General features: G+C 48.7%; 1 protein-coding gene across 5 annotated transcripts; it reads right to left on the bottom strand.

Annotated features, from left to right (window-relative positions):
* Nucleotides 1-2,913: 2,913 nt before the first annotated feature.
* Nucleotides 2,914-24,692, bottom strand: Aloxe3 (arachidonate epidermal lipoxygenase 3). 5 transcript variants are annotated; one of them, XM_074046922.1, is made up of 18 exons: nt 24,535-24,692; nt 24,100-24,174; nt 23,691-23,911; nt 22,955-23,159; nt 22,000-22,081; nt 21,078-21,197; nt 20,614-20,739; nt 18,074-18,177; nt 17,346-17,518; nt 16,490-16,633; nt 16,205-16,408; nt 16,025-16,111; nt 15,185-15,354; nt 14,443-14,564; nt 9,685-9,785; nt 8,955-9,125; nt 4,785-4,855; nt 3,500-4,354 (listed from the first exon to the last, which is right to left on the bottom strand). In XM_074046922.1, the coding sequence occupies exons 3-18, from the start codon at nt 23,835-23,837 to the stop codon at nt 4,132-4,134; spliced, it is 2,250 nt and encodes a 749-aa protein (XP_073903023.1). In that variant the 5' UTR covers nt 23,838-23,911; nt 24,100-24,174; nt 24,535-24,692; the 3' UTR covers nt 3,500-4,131. The 5 variants fall into 5 exon arrangements, with proteins under 5 accessions (XP_073903024.1, XP_073903023.1, XP_073903022.1 ...); XM_074046921.1 differs by lacking the exon at nt 24,100-24,174 and having other exon boundaries at nt 24,535-24,691; XM_074046923.1 differs by lacking the exons at nt 3,500-4,354; nt 4,785-4,855; nt 24,100-24,174; nt 24,535-24,692 and adding an exon at nt 2,914-3,036 and having other exon boundaries at nt 23,691-24,071.
* Nucleotides 24,693-24,884: the final 192 nt, after the last annotated feature.

Genomic DNA, 24,884 nt, shown 5'->3' with positions numbered 1-24,884 from the left:
CAGGCGTAGTGAGGAACAGGGTGATGGAGGAGGCAAATTAAGGTGTAAGAACTTGGGAAACAGCACTGTCAGGCCCCTCGGGGATGCAGTGTCCTGGGGCATTTGGGGTGAGAGGCGCAATCATAACCTTCTAATTCAAAATAGGATGGGAGGACAGCCTGGCACCCGTGGTTCATGTCTGTAATCCTAGCTACTTGGGAGGCTGAGATCAGGAGGACTGAAGTTCAAAGCTACTCAGGGCAAGTAGTTTGAGAAACCCCATCTCCAAAATAACCAGAGTGCGGCTTAAGCACTCATTGCTTTGCGAGCACAGTGCCCAATTCAAGCTCCAGTCCCACCAAAAAGAGAAAAAAAGAAATGATGGGGTGAACACAAGTGGGGAAATCTATCCCCCCCCAAAAAAAACCTGCCTCCCACTAGCAGTAGGTCTTCTTCAAGCTAACCCCTTTTCCCAAAAAGCCAAAATAGCAGTTCTGGATTTGATTAGGGTTCAAGCCTGGAGTGAGCCTTAGGTTTCTGAGAGAAACAGAGGTAGAGGTGGGTGTGGTGGGGATGCGAGCAAGGCCAGGGCTGGAGCTGGGGATATGGATGGAATTTGGCATATGGATGTGGACCAGGCACTCCCCAGCTGTGACCCAAACATGGACACATAACTTTGGGTAGGTGCTTACCAAAGAACTGGTTCTCCTGGACCAGGGGTGGGACCTGGAGAGGATGAGAGGCCCTGGGTCAGATGCGCACTCACAGGACTGGCTTTCAGTGCCCACCCACACTGGAAACTAAGTCCTCACTGCAGAGGCACCCCCTACCTTGCTCCACCCCAAGCCCTGCAAAGCAGGAAGCAATCCCTGGGATTCCCTAGCACACAGAGGGAAAAAAAAATCAAATCAGGGCACTCTCTTGCTTAAAATACACCAGAGCTTAAAATAATATCCTTAGAATTACATCCAAAGACCTACCATAGACTGAAGGGCCATGCATGTCCTGACACCTTTTTCCAGCCCCCTGCCTTCTCTCTGTTGCTCAAAGGTGTGCCCTTGCTCTTGCCTTGTTCTGATTTGTAATACTTCCCCTCATCAAGCTGTTTCAAAAGTGCTTTGTTCTTGTCACCCTGGTCTCAACTCCAGTGTTACCTCCTCAGAGAAATCTTTCCTGACTACCACACCACCCAGGCACCCCAGCAGATGGCAGTTTGGTTGTATTCCCTGGCTGTACTTGCTGCCCTCTGAAAGGACTTTCCTGTTGAGATGTTTATGGGAATGCTTTTTTTTTTTCTTTTTGTCTGTCTTTCTACCACTTAGAAGCTGGTGGAAATGGGTTGAACCTAGGGAGTCACAGCTACTTCCCCCAAATCAAGAACAGTGGTAGGGAAACAGAAACCATGACTCAAGCAGATCCTAGAATGTCAGAGCAGGAAGGGACTTTCCAGGTGTTCTCATCCATCCCATTTACCTAACAGATTTAGGCCGCTGAGATGGAGGAACTTGATCAAGGCGAGCTGGGGAAAGGGGTCAGCCTTCCAGACTGATCAAAAAGCATGGAGGGGTCCGGAGTGTGTGTTAGAAGAAGCCTTTTATCTGATAGGGCTCCAGCAGCCTGACATGTGCCCCTTCCCCACATCTTGTCCCAAAGTCAGGGTAGAAGTCCTATCTGTGGCCCAGTGTGTCTTCCCAACGAAACTCTCAAAGGTGGCTTTCTGGGAAACCAGAATCTGGTGATCCGCCCTGGCTCCTCCCTCTCCGGCTTGGGAGCATTTTTCAGAACCAGCAGGACTTCTAATGGAACCTTTGTGCCAAGCAGGAGTGCCCATCCTCTGGGGAGAACAGGCTGCCTGAGTAGTTTGCTGGTCAAGGCCAGGGTTAAAGGCGTCCACACTTCCAGCCTCCGCCACACCTTAGCTGGGCACAAGAGGGCGCCTTTAGGTATTTCTTAGTCCTTTGGGTTTGATCTAAAGTAAACAAAACCTGGTGATTTGAGCTAAACTCTTAAGTTGGGATACACAGGATATCCCAAATACACATCTTCAAGAACAACTGTGAGAGGATTCCCCTCTTCCAGAGTCACAGATGTGGGAAGAGACAATCCAACCTTTGGCATAGCCAAAGATTGCCTCTCTCTCTCTCTCTCTCTCTCTCTCTCTCACACACACACACACACACACACTCTCTCTCTCTCTCTCTCTCTCACTCACACACTCTCACTCACACTTGCTCCAGAGGGAGAAGGGGGTTGGTTGAGTAGGGAGAAGATTTCTGGGGCTGCCAGGGATTGGGGAAAGGAAGCAGGAAGTGTGTTTTCCTGCGTTTGTGGACAAGTGGCTCTGGAATAGCAATTTAGTCAGATCTGGAGCTTTTCACGGAGCTGGGCTTATACAATGAGCACTTTGTGCTTTCTTAGATGCTGGCAGCCCAAGCCAAGAAGCTGGTGGACTCCAGTGACTGGCAGAAGGAACACTGACGAGGTCTGGAGTGGGGTAGAGAGGCTCTACACAGTCTACCAAAGACCTCAGCTACCTGAGGCTCTGATTGGAGCAAGGAGGAATGTAATTCTGACCCTAAAGTCATCTGTTTCTTCTGCCACTAGTTCCACAGGGCTGGAGGAACAGCCACCCTGTCATTGTCCACAGACACTGTGATTTGGCCAGAAAGAGACCATGACCAGAGTTTGGTCAGACACAAAATCTTATTCAGGTAGCAAAGGAGGTAAGGTAGGCTGGATCTGAGGTCTGGGGAAGCAGGAAGTCAGAAGATGATGGCAGTTGTGGAGAGACGTGTGAAGGCTGACTAAGGGCTGCACCAGTTGCTATTTTTAAGGGCTGCATGGCTGGAAAAAAGAAAAATCAGACTTCCAGATTCACCTGTTTAAGTCGGGGGTGGGAGGGAACTAGGTTATACAACAATAACAGATAATCCCAAAGTTTCATCCAACAAAAATTTTATTTCTCATTCAATTCCACGTCCAGCTCAGTCAACAGGATCTCTGCTCGTGTCCTTCAGATACACAGGCTGATATAAGTGTAGTCACCACACGTGCTTCCTAACCGGAGAGGCAAAGAGAACGCTGGAGGGTATCCATGCCAACCTGGAGACAACCATACTGCTTCTGCATGCAACTCAGCCCAAACTCATCTCATGACTTTGCACAAGAGGGCCAGGAGTGAGTATTACGTGTGTCCAGGAGTAGAACTGAATTTCAGTGACATCCATAACAACTACCACCCTCAGAAGCTGGATTTTGAGGCTTTGCAAAATGCTTAATTTTTTCCTATCAGTCCCTGAATCCAGATATTCCTTCCCCTCTTAATGGCACTCTCTGGAAGGTGAAAGAAGGAATACAAGGTCCAGCTGGGTGCTCGGTGGAGCTGGGAGTCATCCTGTCTCCAGAACAGATGATCCATAGTTTCCCTGCTGTCCCCCCTACCTGGGCATTTCCACACACACACACTGCACATCCCACAACTCAATCATCATTATCATTAAAACATAAAGATGAAATGGGATCCAAATATATTAGATTTTATTGACATCTCTGGGCTCAAAGACAAAAAGAAATAATGGAATAAGAGTGGGTAGGATGAGAGCCTGGATCCCATAGACACATCCGGGCTAGGGTATCTGTCCTGAGAACCACAGCTAGACTAAACATCCAGGTAAGCTGGTCTCAGATTCTTCCCCTCTCCTTAAAGGCACTGGGGCTAAGAGGACCACATGACAGATCCAACCACATGTCCCTTCGTTCCCAGTTTCCAGGCTTCTGCAGAGAAGGAAGCTTGGGTGATTGACCCTGGCATGGAGGCATAGTAGGAGAGTTTGGGGATGGGGAAGGTTGGGAAGGAGAGGTCAGAAACACAAGCTGGGCCTCCCAAAGAAGGAGGAAGATTCCCACAAGAGGTTGGAACAGAGGCTGCCCCAAATCAGGAAGGGGTGCAGGGGATCCTTCTTTTCAAGGGTTCTCTTGTGCTTTTGACTGTATTCAGCGGCTTTCACCCTGGAGAGTGCAATATATGTCCATCACAGCTCAAGGCCTATTCATAGGATGCTGCAGCCATCTTGGTCTCCACATGCAGTGAAGTTTCAGGCTGAGAATAGGGAGGATGGAAAGATCTCAAAGACCATGGGAAAGTGGCCTTTCTCATGCTTGGACCTTTCTCCTTTGGGGTGGTCTGAGGCAGGGGTTAGATGGAGACGCTGTTCTCGATGAGGGGAGGATCCAGGTAGGCATAGGGGAGTGCCAGGCTCTGGTTCCGCTCCCTGATGTCCCTCGAGATCTGGGCCAGGCAGCTTTGGAAGACTGCAATGCTCTGCTTTGGAACCTCCTCTGTGAAGTGTTCATCTGGGTAGGTGCCCAGGGGTCTCTGGGAGAAAACCAGGTGGAAGGTCAGGCTGTTAACAAATACAGCCAAAGTGGCTTCTAAAGGTACCTATAGCCATTGTGCACACAGTCCTTTAAATCACAATGCCAAACCACTGCTCCACTACAGCCTGGCACAGAACAGCTTCCTAACATCCAAAGCCCACACGGGGTAGGACAGAACACAACTTGGGAGTCAGCCAACCCAGTTTCTGTGCTCCCTCTATTGGCAGCCCTTTGCATGTTACTCTTCAACTCTTCGAAACTCAATTCCTGCATCTGAAAGTGGATGGATTGACCAAAAAAATCTTCAAAGGTCCCTTCCAGAGTGTGTTCCACTCTTTGAACTAAAAGAACACAACCATATTCATCACACAACAAGGGTTAACATAGATACACTCCAGCAAATAGGCCCAAGAATATACACGGGTTACCTCACAATTTCACCAAATTCAACCTCTGAGGACAACCAGCATCCTGGTTCTGAGGCATCTTCACATTCTACCTACATAAGTGGAAATTTTGCCAACACAATTACCATCACCATAACACTGTCACACTTTGCAGCATGACCAGCCACAATCAAGAAATGTCACAACAATACACTTTAGTCAATGCTGTTCTGTGTACAGGATGATCCCTCCTCTCAGAATCACATCACACCACTAGGTCACCATCACAATGCATGGGCCCAGCCTCCTAATCAACACACATTTCCCATCTGATATAACCCACATATAATATAACTGTGTCAATACTACTGATGTTTTAAAATTTCTTTTTCTTGTTTTATTGCATTGGCATAGCCCTTTAGATGGATATAAAAAAATAGCAGTAATCATGGATATCATTTTCTTGTTTCTGATTTTAATGAGGAGACCTGTATTACTTCACCATAAGTACAGTGTTTTCTTAAATATACTTTCAAAACTCCTTCAGGGGGTTTCACTTCACACTGAGTTTTTATTAGTAATGGCTGTTCACACTGATCAAATGCCTCAAAGTATGTTGACACGATTATAGGGTGTGCTTCTTTATTGATGCAACAAATTATATTGTTAGATTCATAAGGCTAAACCAACCTTTCATTCCCAGAATAAACTACACCTCATCGTGGCACATTATTATTTTATTATACACTATTGTCTTTATTGGCTGATATAATTTTAAGATTGTTGTAGGTAAGTGGAAGGAGTTTGTAATTTCATTTTCTTAATAACAGCTAACATTTCAGCACCTTACATGAACTATCACCACCATGTAACAATTCTTAAGCCAGATTCTTTTATCATTCCTACCTTACAGATAAGGAAATTGAGGCTTAGAGAGGCCAAATTACATAGCCAAGGTTACATAGTTGGTGGATCTGGGACTGGAGCCATCTGCTGAGACCCACTTCCCTTCTTAAAGATTACTGCCCTGGCTGGGGCCTTACCTCCCTGGGAGAGCACTCGTGCAGCATGTGCAACACCCTGGGTTTGCCAGTCCTAGAATCAATTATATAATCTAGTAAAACAATTCGGCAAATTTCTGCCTTTCCTATGGTTCCAAGCAATTTGAATGACTTAGGAATTACTTGTTCCTTGAAGGTTTCAAGGGATAGGCCTTTTACAGCCTTCTACGTTTATGTATGGTTTCCTTTCTTTTTGTTACTTTTTTCTCAGTTCTGGGGATTGAACTCTGGCCTTCAGCTTTCTGGGCAGGTGCTCTACCACTTGAGTCACACCCTCTTATGTACTATTTTTAACTTTTCTGAAGTTTTGACCGCTTATGTTTTCCTAGAAAATCATTATTTCACCAAGATTTCCAATTTTGTCTGCATAAAATTGTAAGAAGTATGTCCTTATGATCTTGAAAACTTCCCTACTTGTAGCTGTGTGCACTTTCCTGTTCCTAATATTGTGTGTTTATGTTCTCTTTCTCTATTTTTTCTTGATGAGAATTGTCACTAATTTCTTTATATTTTTGATCTTTTCGAAGAACCAATTTTATTTATTTATTTATTTATTTTTGAAACAGGGTTTCAAGACATTGCCCAGACTGGCCTTGAACTCACAATCTTCTTGCCTCAGCTTCCTGAGTGCTGGAATTATAAGCATGCACCACCATGTCCAGCTCAAAGAACCAGCTTTATGCTTTATTTACAAGACTGGTAATTTCTAAAACTATAGTATAATCATGAAGAATAGAACACAGGAATCTGACAGCCTGTATTCAAAGCCATTCCATACTTCTTAGCTATGTAATGCTAAATAAATTGTATATAAAATGCTGAATAAATAAATCTCTCTGAACCTCAGTTTTCTCCCCTGTAAATAGAACTACCATTTTATTGAACATTTATATGCTAGTAATATGCAAGGCATTTTAAATATAACTACTTTTTTGTGTGTTTTAAGATAAAGTACCTGATTCAGTAACTGAGACATGATCCTCAGAAGTGACCACTGCTACTGTTATTGTTATAAACACAAACTCCTACTTATCATCCTGGGAACAGAAAGAGGCAGGGCTTTTCCTGGCCTTTCCAGGATATAAGATCATAAGTCAAAATTTGCTAGGAATGGCAAGGGGTGAGGCTTAGCATGCTTGAGGACCTGGACTCAATCTCCAGCACTGCAAAAATAAAATAAAATAAAAATCTGTTCTGAGCTGGGCACTGCAGTACATACCTATAATCCCAGCTACTCTGGAAACTGAAGGAGAAGAATGAAAAGAAGTCTCCCTATGTGCCCAGGAGTTCAAGGCAAGCCTGGGCAACATAGAGAGACCCCTTTGCACCCAAAAAAAAAAAAAAACTAGGAAGATAAAACATTTGCAATTTTTCTAGCACCAGAGTCAATATGTTCACATGTGACATGAACTTGACTTATGAGCAAGTCCAAGAAACCAGATTGGCATGATAGATAATGCAAGTATAAGTGGCCATGACGGTAACTGGTGATTAAAGAGCTGCTCATAGGCTGGTGGAGTGGCTCAAGTGGTAGTGCACCTACCTAGTTCAAACCCCAGTACCTAGTTCAAACCCACACAGTACTGCAAAATTTCTTTTAACAAATTCAGAAGAGAACACCACCCCTTCAGCAACCTCAAAAAGATTTTTTTCAGGATCTTGTCTCTCAGGGGGAAGTTGAGGCAGGCAACAATTAGGGAATGTTTGGGACTCTTAGAACATATATGACTTGATATTGTATTTCAGATTGAACATTCCTCTTTCTTAAGCCTTGTTTTCAATTGCAAACGTGTGTAGGTTATTCACACCCTAGCCGGGGACAGCTCAAACCACCCTCACCTGGCCTAGGACCACCCATACCCTCCCCATTCACCCACTCATCAATTATTGGTTGGGAATCATCAAATTCTTCCCTTCCCATAGCTTAGCATAAGTTTTAAAAGCACCTGGAAAAAAGAAAGTCTCTCTCTCTCTCTCCTTGCAGCTTCCACCCGGTGCCATCATGGTCCCTTTTATAATTATCCTCCCTAACTTTTAATAAACTCCATTACACCCAAAATAAATAAATAAATGACTGCCCACCTTGGCCCAAGCTATTTGGTTTAACTGCCGCCTCTCCATCTCCCAGACTGACCCCCTTACCCATCACACAGCCACCCGAAACACCCTTGCTGAAATAAACTAACTCATGGCACCTCTGGTGGTACTGGAGTTTGAACTCAGGACTTCACACTTGCTAGGCAGTCACTCTACCACCTGAACCACATCCCCTGCCCTACCATATCACCTCTGGCTTAAAACTTTTGAGTGGTCCCATTGTCCTCTGAACAATAGTGTGAGACAAAGTCCCATCTTCCTCTTCATCCTACCCTGCCATTTCACTGCACTGACCCATGGTGATGCCACAGACACAGCAGTGAACTCTCCCCTCAGCTCCTTGTTTGTGTCCTTCCCTCTGCCTAGAAACCAACCCCGCCCCTCTTTTGTAAAACTCCTACTTGTCCTACAGATTTCAGCTTAAATGTCATTTCCTCTGAGAAGCCTTCTTGGGTTTCCCCATACCCATTTCAGTTCCACAGGACTCTGTCCCTAGACTATAAGCACTACACAAGTTTCATGGCTTCCCACCAGTGTTCAACACAGCCCAAATGTTCAGGAAGTCATGTTGGATGGAAGAATCAATATATGAGTACTTTTTACAACATGGTGCTGCCCTTCATCATTTACTTGTATGTCTCCCCAGCAAGACCAAAACAATTCTTGAAAGCAGGAAGGTCTCACTCAACCCAGTGCTGTGCTGACACATGGAGGTACCCAAAAATGTTTGTTTAATGTTTGGATGGATGCATGAGTGGTTGAGGGAGGAGTGAATGATTGGATAGGTGGATGGATGGATGGATGAATAGATGGATGAATGGATGGGTTGGTAACTTGGTGGAAGTTGCAACCCAGCCACTAAGTTGGTATTTGCTTCAATGTATGTCTTTGGGAATCAGGTATCATTTTCTGAGAAAGCTAAAGATCCAGGGCAGCTCAGCAGTGGGCATGAATTCCAACAGTCAGTCCCCAAGTTCACCTGGAACAACCACCACCACCTCCCATGTCCTAGGCCCTTTGAAACCTACCCTCTATGCACACCCTCTATACACACCTGGTCCTTGGGCTCTTGGCTGACCAACCAGAAGAGGAGAAGGTTGTTACAGGTGACATTCACTTCTGGAAGGGTGTCTAGGTAACTCTTCAGGGTGGTGGTCCCCTTGGTCTGAGGAGGGGGCTGCCTCATAGATGATGGGGCATTAGGCATCCAGGCCCCAAAGTCATGCTGTGGAGACCCCCACCCCAGTGGGATTAGCTGGCCAGAAGGGAAGGACCAGTTCCCTCTTCATCATTCCCAATCCCACCTCCACCATCCTAGGTCTCAAAGTTGGGAAATGAGGGATCCTTGAAAAGTCCCAGAAGTGGAGCAGGAGCCCAGCTCACCCCTTGTCATTCCCCACCCAATGTTCCAGGACTGGGTGGAATGAGTCATCAGGAAGGGAGGAGGAGGACCCAGAGAAGAAGTCATCCTAGTATTTTTGGGGCCTTGGACTGGTATGTCTCACCTGATAATCTGGCCAGATCCTAACCAAGACAGGAGCCCACAAATTCTAATCCCAGCATAAATCCAACTTGAGTCACCATTGTCACCTTGGAACCAGCCATCATTCAACACTGACATTGGCCCTTTGGCAGTTGCCACTCTCTCCCCAACCCTGCTCATAAACCCTCTTCAAACCTGACCCACCCATCCTCTCACACAGAACTCTGACCTCAAGTCCATTGCTGATCTTAACACACCTTTGGTGGCCCAATGCCCCCAGGCCAGCCCTCTACAGCCTCACCTGCCCACTATTGACAGCAGCGTGCTGGGCGGAACAGTTAAAGATGATTGCAGTGAGATACTTCACCAGCTCTCCTGGGGTGCACAGCCGGCTTGGGAAGCCTGGGTGTGGGAAGAAAGAAGAGGGTGTGGATGGAAGGCATTGGATTCCTAGAGGCAGCTCAGGGATGGGCTCACTGCAGGGGAGACTGAGAGAGTAAGGGCTGGACTGTCTTTAGACTATGATTAGGACTGAGATGGAGTTAAGGATGACCATCAGCAAAGGCTGTGGTCTCTACAGGGGATCAGGATAGGAGCTGGGTGCTGGGATGGGACCAGCTGATGTCCAATTGGCAGAGCTCATAATGGAGCCAGGTTCCAGCTGAGCACCAAGCTGCCTCTCCCTGACCTCCAAAGCACTTCTATCTGCAGCCCATATTAGCACTTAATGATTTAATTCTACTCATTTTTACCAAAATCTATGCAAGCACACAGTAGCAGATCACCCCCTGCTGGGTTTAGTGGCAGAGACAGGTGACCAGAGTGTGTTACTAAGAAGTGCACAGCAAGGAAAGTGGAAAGAAGCATCTAAGGTCAGAGGTTGGCCAGAGAAGGCAGGTAGGGAGAAATGTCACCGGGACCAGCACGGAGACCTTCCTGGGGAAAGAGAAGGGGCCTCCCCAAGTTGAGGGATAGGTGACAACAGAAGCTGGGTTCAGTGGTATGTGCCTGTAAGTCCTAGCTCCTTGGAAAGGCCAATGCAGGAGAACTGCTTGAGCCCAGGACTTCAAGGCCAACTGGGTCTTGAATACCCTGACTCAAAGAAATAAAATATAATAGAAGAATTGGGCTGGGGGTGAAACTCAAGTGGTACAGCACCTGCCTAGGAAGCAGGAGGTCCTGAGTTCAACCCCAAATACCACAAGAAGAAGAAGAAAGAGGAGGAGGAGGAAGAGGAGGAGGAAGAGTTGGAGAGGAATTTTTTTTTTTTTTTGCCATACTGGGGCTTGAACTCAGGGTCTACACCTTAAACCAGTCCACCAGACCCCTCCCTTTTTTTATGATGGGTTTTTTTCAAGATAGAGTCTCATGAACTATTTGCCTGGTGTGGCTTCAAATTGTAATCCTCCTGAGTAGCTAGGATTACAGGCTGTTGCCACCAGAGCCCAGCAAAACTAATTGTTTTAAATGACAGAGAGCTCAGGGAAGAAGAGCTCAGCCCTCAGTCCTCCTCTCTCTGTACTAGACTGACCTCATCCCTCTTACCAACAGCTCCCAAATTCATATCACTGGTTGTGCCTGGACTCCTGAACTCAGATTAAGTCACCTTTCACTAGAACCTTCTAAGAACTTCCCCCCCTTACTCACCGTACCATGGCCCTGTCTGATCTGACTCTGGACCCTTCTCAATTCCTTCCTAACTTTTCTTCCCTTTGCTTACTCCACTTAAGCCACACAGGCCTTCATGATATCCCTCAAACCTCAGGGCCTTTGCACTTACTATACCTCTGCCTGCATACTCTTACCCCAATAATCCACGGAATTAGCTCCCTCACTTCCTTCAGCTATTTGAGCATTAGCTCCTTAGAAAGGCCTGCCTTGGATTAGCTCAAATAATCCCCCTAACGCTGATTCATTTTTCTTCCTAGCATTCACAGTCATCTGACATGTTTGTTTACTAGTTTTCTGTGTTGCCCCAAAAGAATGTTAAACTCCAGTAAGGCCAGGATTCTTGTCTGTTTGTTCACTGCTAAGCCCCAACATCAATAACAATACTTATAAATATTAAGAGCTCAGTAATTGTTGATAGAGTGAAGTGAGTGTGTGAGAAGCAGAAAGCATGGGGCATAAGCAAGGTGAGGGGACCTAACCAGAGGCTGCAGGGGTGTGCGGGAGCCTGTGATTTCTGGTATTTCTGAGGATTAGCAGGGCAGCTGTCCAGCAGGCCTAGTGAGTGAGCAGCAAGAGGCCAGGAGATGGGGAACTGGTTGAGAAGCAGTTGGACAAGGCAGGAGCACTGTGAGGACTAGAACTAGGGTGGTGATAATAGGAAATAATGGGAACAATAGAAATTAAGCACCCGACTGGGTTTAGGAGGACAGGAGAACATGAGTTAGAAGAATGCAAGGTCTGGAGCCAGGCTGAGCAGAAACAGACAGGTGGGGAGGAAGAATGGAGTGTTTGCCTGGGAGTGGGTGGGATTTTTCTGAATGTCCTGTGCATGGTCCATTGTCTAAACTTGGAGACTGGGAATAAAAGAGTAAAGCAGTGGTCACCCTATCCATGGGAATTTTTCCATAGTTCATATTGTTTATTTTATGGAAGTTAAAGTCAGACTGACAGGTTAATGTTGTGCCTTACTTTTACATAAATGAATCTAGAATAAGTTGGAAGAACTATTTCAGTCTAAAGAATGTTCTCATGTATGAGATCAGAGATAAGTTTAATAAAATAAGACAGGAGAGTTGCACCAACTCTCCCAGTCTAGGTCCTAAACAGGAAACAAATGACCAAGGGTCAGGTCTACTCAGGACTAACCATGGTTTTGCAAAACACAAGGAAAGGTCACCCTTTCAAAAATCCAAGAGAGATCTGGCTGTCACCACCTTAGCCTAGAAATCACTCTAGGCACCATTAACAGTGAGACGACCTGACATCAGCTGCCTCCCAGTGTGATGCAACCCAGAGGACATGCATCACCTGAGAACTAGTCTTGCAAAAATGTTCAACCTCGCCTGGCGCCGGTGGCTCACACCTATAATCCTAGCTACTCAGTAGGCAGAGATCTGGAATATCGAGGTTCAAAGCCAGCCTGGGCAAATAGTTCTCAAGACCCTATCTTGAAAAAAATCCATCACAAAAAAGGACTGGTGGAGTGACTCAAGGTTTAGGTCCTGAGTTCAAACCCCAGTGTCAAAAAAAAGTTCAATCTCTAGATATTCCTTCTCGTTTACAAAAAGCACAGGAGACAGGAACAAGACGAATGAAAATGTAAGAAAGCAATTAGATAAATTCCAAAGGGGAAATATTCTACAGAACGAGTTTGGTCTCTGCTATAAGTCCACGTCATATGATTTAAAGAAGCAAGGGGGGGGAAGGGATGCTTGTTCTAAGTTAAAAGAGACTTTAGAGTTGAAACAAAGAACCAAAATATACCACATGGTCCTCGATTTGCCTGAATCAATAGGATCAGTTGGGGTGGGGGGAGGGCAAGTGGGGAAACTGGAGTATGGACTAGAGATGAGGATGACATTGGAGATGACTGTCACTGGAGTTTCGTTAAGTTAGGGCTAAGGATGTAGCTCAGTGGCACAGAGCACGTGCCTAGCATATGGGAGGTCCTGAGTTAGAGCTCCAGAAATATTAATTAATCAATTAATTAAAAAGAGAAAGTTGAGGGTATAGGTCAGAGGTAGAGCACTTGAAGTGTGTGGCTCTGGGTTTGATACCCAGCACGAGAAAGAGAAGAAGGAGGAGAAGAAAAGAAAAAAGAGCAAAAAGCAAAAGAAAAGAAAAGCTAAGTGCTGTGGTTGTATAGAAAATGTCATTTTTAAGAGCCACTTTGATGAGAGGTGAAGTAGGATGAGGGTCATTTGCTGTAAAAGACTTTAGCAATAAACAAAAGCAACAGATTAATCAAATATTGCAAAATATTGGCCATTGTCGAATCTGGTAAGCAGGCAATTGAGTGTTCATTACTATACTGTCCTGTACGCTTCAAAGTTTTTCTTAAAAGTAAAGAAAACTCTGGTCCTATCACAGGTAGAACCGTAACAGCTGTTCTCTTTGTTTGGAGGTGACCTGAGGAAACCACACCTCCTATGTCTCCCCTGGCCACCAGAAGTACTGAGTCAGCTTAAAGTCATATACCTGCTGACAGAAACCCAGGCCAGGACTAGGGGAACTGGAAGATGACATTTGAGACACTTTCACCTGAGCAAGACCAGCAGTCACTCTTAAAGGGGTGCCTTGTAATTTTCATGTACTGGTCTTAAGGATGACAGTGAGATGCCAAAAAGAAAAGTCCTAGAGGTGGGGGGAATGTGGGATTTCTGAACTTGGAAATCAGCTGCAGAGGAGAAACAGCAGAAAGCCTATTGTTTAGGGATGGGTAGAGGGATGGAGAGTTGGCTGGGACCAGGAAAGAACAGGAGTTTCAGAAGGTCATGTTCTCCTAGAAGCTAAAGGAAGATCGAAGAAAGGAGGGTGGCCTAAGGTATGTGCCTGGCACTGAAATTAAGGAACAGAAGCTGCTATTGGTAGTTCTCAGAGGCCTCTAAGCAGCATCAGAAGACAGGACAGCTAAGGTTAGTTGACAAGTGTAAATCAGGAGTCAGGTGGTGGCAGGACCAACTCACTCTATGCAGAGGTCTGTGGCACAGGAAGTGAAGAGAGATTGGTGGCTAAAGAGACTACCTGGCAAGGTAGGCACAAGAGGGCATGAGAGAAGGTTCTAGAATCCTTTGAAGTCAGAGATGGCTCCTACCACATACTGCACATTGCCAGAGCTTGCTGAAAGTTGAGTGAACAGATGAATGTGTGTAAAGATGGAGGGACAAAAGAGGCACAGTGGAGAAGCAAGGGCTTTGGGAACAGTGAAAACTGGGCTGGAATTCCTCCCCTCAGCCTTCTGTGTGCCTCGTTCTTTATATGCCAAGTACAACAATAATAGTGTGGACTTCAAAATAAGAATTGATTGATGAAGGAAGGGGGTGAGGCCAGAGCAAGAAGTGTATTATTCAGAGACTATGGGATTGGGGTGAGAACAGAGATGGGATACCTGAGCTTTCCCGGCCTAGGAACGCCTGAGTAAAAATTTCGCTGACCCAGGCCTGCAGCTCAGAGTCCTCCTGTACCGATGCATCACTGGGATAATAGTAACCCACGATTGCTGAGACAAAGCTGCAGGAAAGAGACGCAGTGTCCCTGGAGTAACCTTGGGCCCAGGTCTGGCCAGACTGCCACTCAGGCTGAGGAGAGGCAGATGGCTAGAGTCCACTGAGAATTTGGGGGATGGGTAAGCAGGCAGTGGGGACCCCCTAGATCCAATTGGAACAGAGTGCCCAGGCTTCCCTTAAGTCCTGTCCCCTGCTTGAGTCAAGGAGGCTCTGGGCTTCCTTCCTGCCTGCCTACGAACCTGGGGGACAAGGAACAGAAGAGAGTCTACCTCATGTTCTGTCCCCTCCCCATACAGCACCCAGGAAGAGGGAACCCTGCCTACCTGGAGGCCCCAGTCATCCTGAGTTGTTAGACAAGTCCTGGTCTTATGACTCCTCTGGTCACTCCCCTTCCCTTCCTTTGCTGTATTCAGTATATCCAGCCTCTCTTTAGCTCACAGCCACCTGCCAGTTCACAGAGGACCCCAACTCCAATTCCTATCCATGGGAATTCCCTAAGCTGCAGTCTGAGAACACCTGGAATCCCCAACCCAAGGACCCCAACTTTCAATATGCACAAGGGCCCAAACTGCCCTGAGTCCAGGAGGTCTGGTGGGCTGGAGGGGCTTAGGGTCCACCTAGCACCTTTCAATGGCTGCCCAGATCTTCAGGCCATCATCTCGGTAATGGTAATTGGGAATGGTCAGGACACCACGGGCCCGCAGACTATCCGGGAGGCAGAAATTGGTGTAGGTGAAGTGGGCCAGACCTGTGCTCATGAGGTAGATGAGGCCTCGCCTCCCAATGGACGTGACCTGTGGACATAACACAGCTGAGCTCCAGAGCTCACCCACCCACAACCCAGTGCCTGGGGACCAGTTGGGACTAATGAGTTGGCCTAGGAAGGGACTTAGATGTTTTACCAAGCAGTCTATGACCCTAGATCAAACACCCATATGAGCCTGCCTGTTGTGGGCTGCCCAGGTTGTAGCCCTGCTACATGCAAGGAGGAAATCCTGCGATATCTGATAACTAAAAGAATGACCTGAGTGCTGGGAATAGTGGGACATGCCTGTAAATTCCAGCACTTGGGGAAGCTGAAGCGGAAGGATCTCCAGTTCAAGGTTAACCTAGGCTACAAAGCAAGACTCTGTCTCCAACACCAACCACAAAAAGCTGTGGAGGAAAGAGTCTGGCTGGACGCAGAGTCAGCCCAGGATATATATTGCTGGGACTGGTGCTGCCAGGTTTATGGAACCTTGGCTTGAGAGGGCGGGACCTGGGGAGGGGGGATTGACTGGCGGGGAGCGCCGGGGAGAGAGGGGAGTCGGTGCTTAGGGGCTGGGCAAGTAGGAAACTGATGGAGGGGGCGGGGCTTATGGAAAGAACAGATTGAGGAATGGTCTTGGGAACCCCAACAGAGCTTGTGGACCGGGCAAAGCAACTCAGGGGCGGGGCCTAAGGGTCGCGGAGAGGAGGCCCCACCTTGTCCACCAGGCCGTCTGGGTTGAGCAGCGTGGCCCTCGCGATGGTGTTCACCTGCAGCGTGTAGCGAGTGTGGGGAAGCAGGAGCTGTGAGTGGAATGAGGTCACGTAAGCCGAAGATCAGGGAAGAATGCCATCCGGGCTTCGTCCCCTTTGGTCCGGTCCCAGGGTCTCACAGACCTTGTAGACAGGATGGCAGAGAGGCAGCTGACGCAGTGTGGCCATGGAGAAGGCCTCGCACAGCAAATGCGTGCACAAAAAGTGCGTGTTGTTCTCGTGCACCAAGAACTCGGAGTTGCGCACCCACGTCTTGGCCAGCAGCCAATCCCACTCGGAATCAGTAGGCAGAAAGATGGGGCTCTCCGGCCCCGGAGTCTGGCCGAGCTGCGTGACGGTAGTAAGAGGAGGGGCTCAAGACTCCAAATCTTGAACCCCCGCTCCCCGAGGCTCCGCCCCCAGTCTCACCTGGATGGCCAAGGGCAGCAGCGCCCCCTGCGGGTTGAGCCACAACAGGCAGAGTGGGGCTGCTACGTATTGCTGGCGGCCGTTCAGGCAATTGACAGGTGCATCCGCCAGGATCCAGTAGTCGGCCAGGAATATGTTCCCCCTCTGTAGAAGGCGCACAGAGGCTTAGCGCCCTCCCCGCCCACGTTCCGCTTCCCTCTCCGTCCTCTGCGGCAAGGAGGAGCTGAGGGCCCTGGTCCGAGCCTCAGCAATTCTTGATGCCTGTGCTAATGGCCAACGCTGGGTACCGCACCCTTCACAGAATGTCCGGAATGAGTTCCAGATGAGTCTGTCGTTGCGCAACCTTTTACCTGGCCTCTGGGCTTGGACAGGCCAGCGTTCTCTCCTCCCCCTCCCATACTTAGTCCTTCCCACTCTCTCAACTCAGATGGAATCTCTTCTGAGAGCTGACCTAGTGTCTAACTCAGCAAAACCAGTCAACCCACAATTCGAATTAACCAACCACATCTCCAGCCTCTGGAGAATACCTGAGAGCTTGGCAGTCCCAGAGAGACGGGGTCATTCTTTACTCCCGTACCCTCAGAGCTCCTCCATGATGGGGCCTGCCACATCTGGCCACCCTGCCATTGGTCTGTCCTAAAGCAGCTTCTTCAGCCTCAGCACTAGGGATCTTGGAGGCCCCAGAACAGGCTTCAAACCATTGCGAGCCCCATCTAGCCCTCCTCCACATCTGCTTTCCTTGAAAGATTCAGAGTCAGGACCACCCAGAGGATGAGGCCCATGGGCCTGGGCTATCCCACCCTTACCTTCTGCACACATCCCTCCTATCAGGCCCACCGCTGACGTCCTCACCCACCTCTAGCTCTGTCTGTAGGCAGGTGCCTGGTCCCAGCAAGGGGGCCACCATGTCATTGGTGACAGGCAGCTTGTTGGGCAAGCTGGAGAGGCAATGGAGCATGACAGGATTGACGCCATTCAGGTACTGGTAACCAAAGAAGTTGTCCTCACACCAGTGCTGTGTGACATACTCTGAGGTGGGGGGGGAAGAGAGGGGACAAGGACGCCTGGGAACCACTTCTCTAGATGATGGCTTCGTCCAGCTCTTTGCTCATGCTGTGCCATCCCAGCCACAACATGAGGAAGGTGTAACTACATCAACTAGATTCTGAGGGCCAGAGAGATGGAGTGACTTGCCCACTTTAGTGGCAGTGCAGGGATTTGAACCTAAGTCTTTTTTAAGTCCCAAACCCCAGAACATCTAGTGGTAGGAGTAGGGAAGAGTGAATCACGACCCTAATCAGATATCTTTAAGTGACCGTGCCCCTATTTCAGGTAAACAGGGTGTCTCCATCCTCACACCCCTGTTCCTGCCCCTCCTCCAAGGACATTCGTGGCTTCCTGAGGGGAATCTGGGAGATGAGGGGAATCTGGGAGATGCCACCAGGGAAACCAGGAGCCCCTCCCCCTCCCACTTGACTCCAGCAGTCTTCTGAGGAGGACTGGGACAGGACCCTGACCTAGGAAGGAGAGGAAGGGACACGAACATGAGTGAAAACTAGGCAACCCCTGCCTGGCTCTGCACACCTGATGTGAAGGTCTTGTGGCACCAGAAGATGTTCCGGATATCATCCAGCTTCTTCCAGGAACCCTTGCGGTCCAGCAGCCCTCGAATCTTCATGCCCAAGGACCTGAGAGGGAGGGAAAAGGCTGGGGGTTGTTGGTACCACTGTGAGTCCAGCCTGGAGAGAACTGACAGGGTCGTTTCTCAGAGCAAAAATGCCTAACAATTCACATGGAGAAAAGGCTAATGCCTGGGGAGGTTCTGCTGCCTGGGGAGTCCCTGGTTCAAATCCCAGGAGAAGTAACTGTATGTGCCTGTGAATGTGATGCCCCTGACCTGGCAGACAAGCCAGTCTCACCATTTTTTTGTTTTGTTTTATTTATTTATTTATTTTGTAATACTAGGGTTTGGACTCAGGACCTACACCTTGAACCACTTTTTTGTGATGAATTTTTTCAAGATGATGGAGAGTCTCACAAACTATTTGCTTGAGGCTGGCTTTGAACTGTGATCCTTCTGATCTCTGCCTCCTAAGTAGCTAGGATTACAGGCATGTGCCATCAGCTCCTGGTTATACTATTTGTTTGAATTTTTTACAGTGAGCATCATTTTACAATCAGGAAAAAAAAAGAAAGCCTTGAAATAATATTGGCTTTCCCCCACTTCCAGGGATTTGTTCAAGCTAGGTCTCTCCTAGAAAGCCATCTTCTACAATTATGAGTTCTATCTGTTCTTCTAGGTACATCTCAAATGCATATTCCTTTATGATGCCTTGCCTGACCTTCCTTGGGTATTTCAGAAAACGCTCGCCATTCCCTGCTTTACACTGTAAACCCAGTGCACAGAAGTCATTCCCCATTCTACTATGAACTCCTTAGGACCGATACTCAGCTCTGTGTGCCCTGATATAATGATTCTTTGGGGAATAATGAGCATTTTTATTATCCCCAGATGCTTATTATTCCCAAAAGAAAGGGACTGGAACCCAGAATAAGTAGACTTGTGGCAAATGAGTCAATAAGGTAGATGTGCAAAGATGCTGATGTGCCCTAAAAAGTGTGGACAACTGGGGAAGGACAGGGGGAGCAGAGATTAGTGATCCAGTAGATCCAGGGACAAGGTTACCCGAGCTGGCTAAGTGCTTGCTCACTCACTACACAAACATTTTAATGCCTTCCCATGAAGCCTGGGCAGGAGCTCAACCATGAAAGCAGAAACTGAGAAGGCAAATAAGGAAGAAAAAGAAGTTTTTCCCCTCTGAGGGTCTGCTACAAACTTCCTTCAGGACACCCTGCAGTCACCCTCACTCAACGTGCCATTAACTCCTGGACCACTGCTGAATGAAAGCCAGCTTCCCTCTTCCCTCTTGCCCTTCTCTGAGCCTGGCTACGGTGGTCCCTTTGGAGCCCTCCTATGCTTAGATCTGCATATCCATCTGGGAACCAACTCAAAGGCTTGCTCTGTCTTCTAGATGCTCCTCTGGCCTCACAACCCTGCCCGGGCCTCACAACCTGTTCTTGTTTTGAAGCTTGAGCTACCTTTGGCTGCTCTCACATCCCATCCGTCACGGACACTCCTGAGCACCACTCATTACCTCCACACCCTTCCACTGACCTGAAAGAATTATCCTGGACGTAGAGATCCAGGAGATGAGAGTTTAGTTCTTGTCCTGGTCTCCTCCGGGCCTTCACATGCAGCCCCTACTCAGGTAACCAGCTGAGTCTCCTGCTCCTGCCAGAGCAACTGGCTCATTGCCCCTAACCTGGGTTTGACAGAACCCACATACCGTCCCTTCATCTCTCTTGCTTTGTTTTATTGTTGTTGTTTTTGGTTCTTGTTTTTCTCATCTCTTCTCTCTTGGGCCTGCTTCAATCCCGCTTCTCTCCCTAGGAGACGCCTCCTGGGCCCAGCTGACCCCTCTCCCCTCCAGGGCCCCGGAGGTTAACTGAACCCTCTGCAACCACATGGAACTTAAAGCCCCAGCTGTTGACTTAAACCGATAATGAGTGCTGACAGCTAATTAACTACTTCCCTGCCTCCTTAGTGACCCTGCAAATTCTGCCTGACCAGACGCTGTCTCAGAATATTGCCACTAAGGAACGTTTATTGAGACATTATTTTGTGCTGGCCTTTATCTCATTTAATTCTCCTCAAAACCTATGATGTAGGATGAATGCGAGAGTCATTGTATCCGTGAGGACATGGTTTAGAGACTAAGTGAAAGTCAAGGGCACGCTGCTAGAAAGTATGAGTTCTGGGATTTGAACCTGAGAGGGTCAGACTCTACCTTCTTAAAACTTACAAGTGGGGCCTCTCTGTCCTACTCAACATCCCTAACATCATGCTCTGCTCAGAGTAGATTCTCTGAGAGGGGCAGAGCAGGCAGACAGGGGAGACTAAGGGGCAAGGAAAGGGGAGACTGTGGGGACATGGAAGAGAGCTTAGAGTCTATGGGAGGGGAGTTTGGGGGCAGGGAGAGGCATTGGGGGCAGAGATGGATGTATTTCAAAGGGACAGGAAGAAAGGACAGTGAGCAGGAGTGCAGGGACAGCAGTGGTCTCACGCAGGAAGGGCATTGAAGATCAGCGAGGCCGTCTTGGTAGCTGAGTAGCGAATATTGGGCTCCATGTGCAGCAGAGATGGTAAGTCAATTTTCATGGGGAAGCCAGGCAGGTACCGATTCCCAGGGCTGGGGAGACAGGGGAACAGAAAGACAGGTGGAAACCAGTTAGCGGAACTCGAACCCCATTCCCTTAATTCCTTCGCTCAGTCTTGACCCTAGAGGCCCAATGTCTCCCTCACTCCTGGCTCCTCCCCTGCCCTTTCTGCTCCAAACCTGAACTGACCTCCTCACTCTTGTCTTCTCTGCTAGGCCCCTCAACCCACTGGTCCCTTCTGCTCCTGGCACTTGAATAAAACTGTATTTGTTGGAGACCCCAACTCTTCTTTCAGGCTGCTGAGCCCCATTCTCCCAACAGAGCCTCTCTGTCATTCCCCTCCACTTCCTGCCCAAGCCTTGTTCCTCACCTGTCACCCTGGTCTACATAAGGTGCCGTCTTGGTCAAGGCAAAGTTCTTATCTGACTCCATCTCCTCAAAGCTACTGACATCCACCATTCGGGGAAAGCCGGGGGCATAGATCTTCCAGCTGCCCAGGGAAAGAGGTAAAAGTAACAGGTCAATCTTGGGATAAGTAGAAACCTTACATTTTTAAAATGCAACTTCAGATTAAAATTCCAGAACCCAGTCACTTACTGGGTAGGTGAAAAAGATTGAATTTTCTCCATGAAAACAGGCACTGGGCTTCAGATCAGGGCAGGGTTTTTTTTTGTTGTTGGTGGTGGTTTTTTGTTTTTTGTGCTGGGGATCACATCCAGGGCTTTAGGCAGACTGGCCTACACCATCAGTCCCCAGGGTAGCATTTGAGGACAACATAAATGCCCACACTGGATCATGGTGGTGATGGGGTGGCATATGTATATAATCCCAGCACTCAGGAGGCTGAGAATTGAGAGTTCAAGACCAGCTTGGGCTACATAGCCAGACCCTGTCTCAAAAAAAAAAGGCAGTGGGCTGGAGGTGTGGCTCAAGAAGTAGAGCGCCTGCAGTGGGTTTGAGGATGAACTGAGATTGGTCAATACTAGGGTCATTTCCAATATTGACATGGGGCTATATCAGGGTTGGTGGAAGATTGAATATAGGTTCACTGACAGTATTGGGATAACTGTTGGATTTTTGTTGTTGTTGTTTTGTTTTGGTGCTGAGGATCAAACCGAGGACCTTGGGCATGCTAGGTAAATTCTCTACCACTGAGCTCCCTAGATAACTGTTGATACTGGTATTCAGGGTTCAGACTCAGGGTCACTATTAGAATGGGCCCCCAAAGTTGGCATTGAGGTCACAGTTAGGAAGTATCTGAGGTGAAATAAGTCAAATTAGGCCATCCTCACCGATAGCATTCTTGTCGAGCTTGGACTTCCCGTTTCCTGTGATCCAGAAGGAGGGGAAGGGAGTCATGACAAATAGTTCTTGCTGTAAGGAATGAAATTAGTCTTCATGTAGATATCTTTTCAAACAACGTCTCCTCCTGTAAACATCACCTGGGCCCCAACTCTTGAGCCCAAACTATAGCCCCCTCCATGCAAGTCACACGGCAGATGATATCCTCATCATAGATTTGAGGCAACCATGCCCCCAAATTCTAACAAACTTCCTAATCATTTGTCTCCTTTCTATATGATAAAGTCAAAGGCGGAAATCACATTGCATTCACTATTTGTATTCCCAGCATCTGGCAGATAAGTGGGGGTTGGTAGTAGAGTCTGTCTTCATGGACTTCACTTGCTTCACCTTGACCTAGAATGTCCATCTTTCATCCTTGAAACTCATCTCGACACACAAAGCTGTGTGTGTGGAGCAGACAGACCTGGAAGCCGGAGGTGCTCACATATAGCATCCTTGAAAGGTCCCCAAAATTCAACAGGAGAGCCTAACTCACCTTCCAGGAACTTAATCCCTATTAGAAAAGCTAGAAAAGCAAAGGATAGGGTTACTCCAGTCAAACTGCCTAAACATTTAGGGCTCTCTCCACCTGTTGAACTCTAGCTTGCTTGCGGGTTGATTGCCCTATGGGCTTCAGAGGAATTCACTCTGGAGAACTGCAAAGGGAGGTTGAATTCACAAACTCATTAGTGTATGAGTGTGTGTCTATAGGAATGTACCCGTCTGTGTGTGGCCTCTAGAGGAATAAATGTCCAAAAAGCCCTTGTGTTTCAAGGCTTTAGCAGACTTTTTCAGAAAGCATCTACTTGGAATCCCACCCCTATTCTCCACACCCTGTGAGACTCCACCTCCAAATCCCAAAAGACACCCCTGCAGTACCGCGCCACCCTGCCTCTGGCCCACCTGTTCCTGGCCGCAGTTCGATGGTGCAGTAGCCCTCAATCCATTGATAGCAGGGAAAGTGGACAACAGTGCCATCTGGGCCAGTGACACTGATGCGGCTGCAGTACCAGGAGTCCTTTCGGAAGAAAGCGTAGCGCTCCTTGTGTAAGCGAAGCAGCAAAAGCTCGCCTAGCTCGGCTGCGCAGCGCACCTTGTACTTCTGTACCTGGGGCGACCAAAGAAACAAGCAGGTGAGAGGCCAAGGTCATGCAAGGTGCATGGACACCTCTGCTTGAGCAGCCGCTGACCCATGTGGTTCCTTTGTATGCAGAAACTGTCACCACCAGAAATGTGTGAGCAGAGTGGCGCTGGAGTTCCCCAGCCTCCTGGGCCGCAGGGCACCGTGTATATACAGGCCATGAGGCTATCTGCTTGGTGAAGCAGGCAGATCCCCTCCGGAGAAGAGGAAACCCAGTCACTGGCCGAAGCACCTTGACCAACGCCCATCATCAGTGATGGGAGGAGCTAGGAAGCTAGCTGAAGTCCCGGAGCCCCTGCCCAGGGATCGTTCCTCTCCACAGCCCTGCCGGGTTTGGGTTTATCATCCCAGGAAACGCAAGGTGCGGAAGTCACGGCCAGCATCCCGAGTTTAGCAGGATTGATGAGTCCAACAAGAATGAATCGCTCCTCCTTCAGGGTCTCTTATGGGTCCTGCCCCACAGTGCCAGGTCCCGCCTGGCACTCTCCTTGCACTTACCGATCCAGAGGCGAAGTCCCTGCCCACTCGATCCAGCCGCTGCTTGGGGCTCTCACCACATGTGCCCACCAGTGTGGTGTAGATGCTGTCCATTGTGCCGGCCTTCAGGTAGGGACCAGTGGTCACACACAGGCGATACACTGCCATGATGGGACCCCGGCAAAGCTGGGCACAGCAGCAGCTGACTGGGAGGAGATGAGCGACAGGCCGGACCGTGTGAGCTGCAAGGCAGAGGAATAGGGCCTGGGGGAAGGTAGGCCTGAGGAAGGGCCCAGCTCTCTCTGGGATGCTCCCAGACTCTCTCACCAAACCTCCCGACTGGTGGCTCGGGCTTCCTTTCCCCGCCCACAGTCTTGCACTCTTAATACTTGTTTGCCTCTGACACAGCCGGTCCCTCTGGCTTGCTCACCCAGATGGATATCAGGAGCCTGGGTCCACTGGGGAGGGAGGGAGTGACCAAATGGAGACAGACAGGAGGTGACGCCTGTATAATTGAGACACTGTCCTCTGTTTTGTCAGAGGTCTGACTGATGCCCAGGGTCCCTTGCCTGCCCACTCTCCAGTTGTCCCCAAGACCCTTTCCTCCTGTCTCCCAGCCAGAACTGAGCACAGAGCACTTGAATTCCTACGTGTGAATCATTCATGTGAATCACTCACCATACACAGATGAGCTGAAATCAGTCACACATCACACGTGATCACAGCCACATGCAGGTGAGTCGCACACACATCCCGGCACACACGGTAGGCCGGTCAGGAGCAGCTCTCTTGCCACCACACACACACACACACACACCCTCCCCATGCCCGGCGCTCTCGGTCCCCAACCTCTGGTTCTCCCAACCTCAGTTTCTCCGTAGGAATAGGACCAGTCAGGTGAACAAAGTGGAATCCTGGCGCACTGCATCTGGAGGCCCTATGTGGCATTCTTTCACTCCGGATCCTTCCTCAGCCTGTGGGAGAGTGGGCGGGGAGCCCCGACGCCCGAGAAGTTGGAGTTCTAGGTCAAAGGGGCCAGGGAGGGATTTCTCCGACAGGGAAATCCATAGCCCGCAGCGGCCCCGCGCGGCCAGTCAAGGCACCGCTCGATTCTGGCCCCCGCGACGCTGCGACCCGGCTTCCCAGCTCCGCTGGAGCTCTAAATTCGAGAAAGCGCTATCCGCAGCAACCAGGCTTCGCAAGCTTCCTGAGTCT

This window comes from Castor canadensis, chromosome 11, assembly GCF_047511655.1.
Source record: "Castor canadensis chromosome 11, mCasCan1.hap1v2, whole genome shotgun sequence".
Taxonomy (NCBI): domain Eukaryota; kingdom Metazoa; phylum Chordata; class Mammalia; order Rodentia; family Castoridae; genus Castor; species Castor canadensis.
This window is presented reverse-complemented; position numbering and strand designations above follow the sequence as displayed.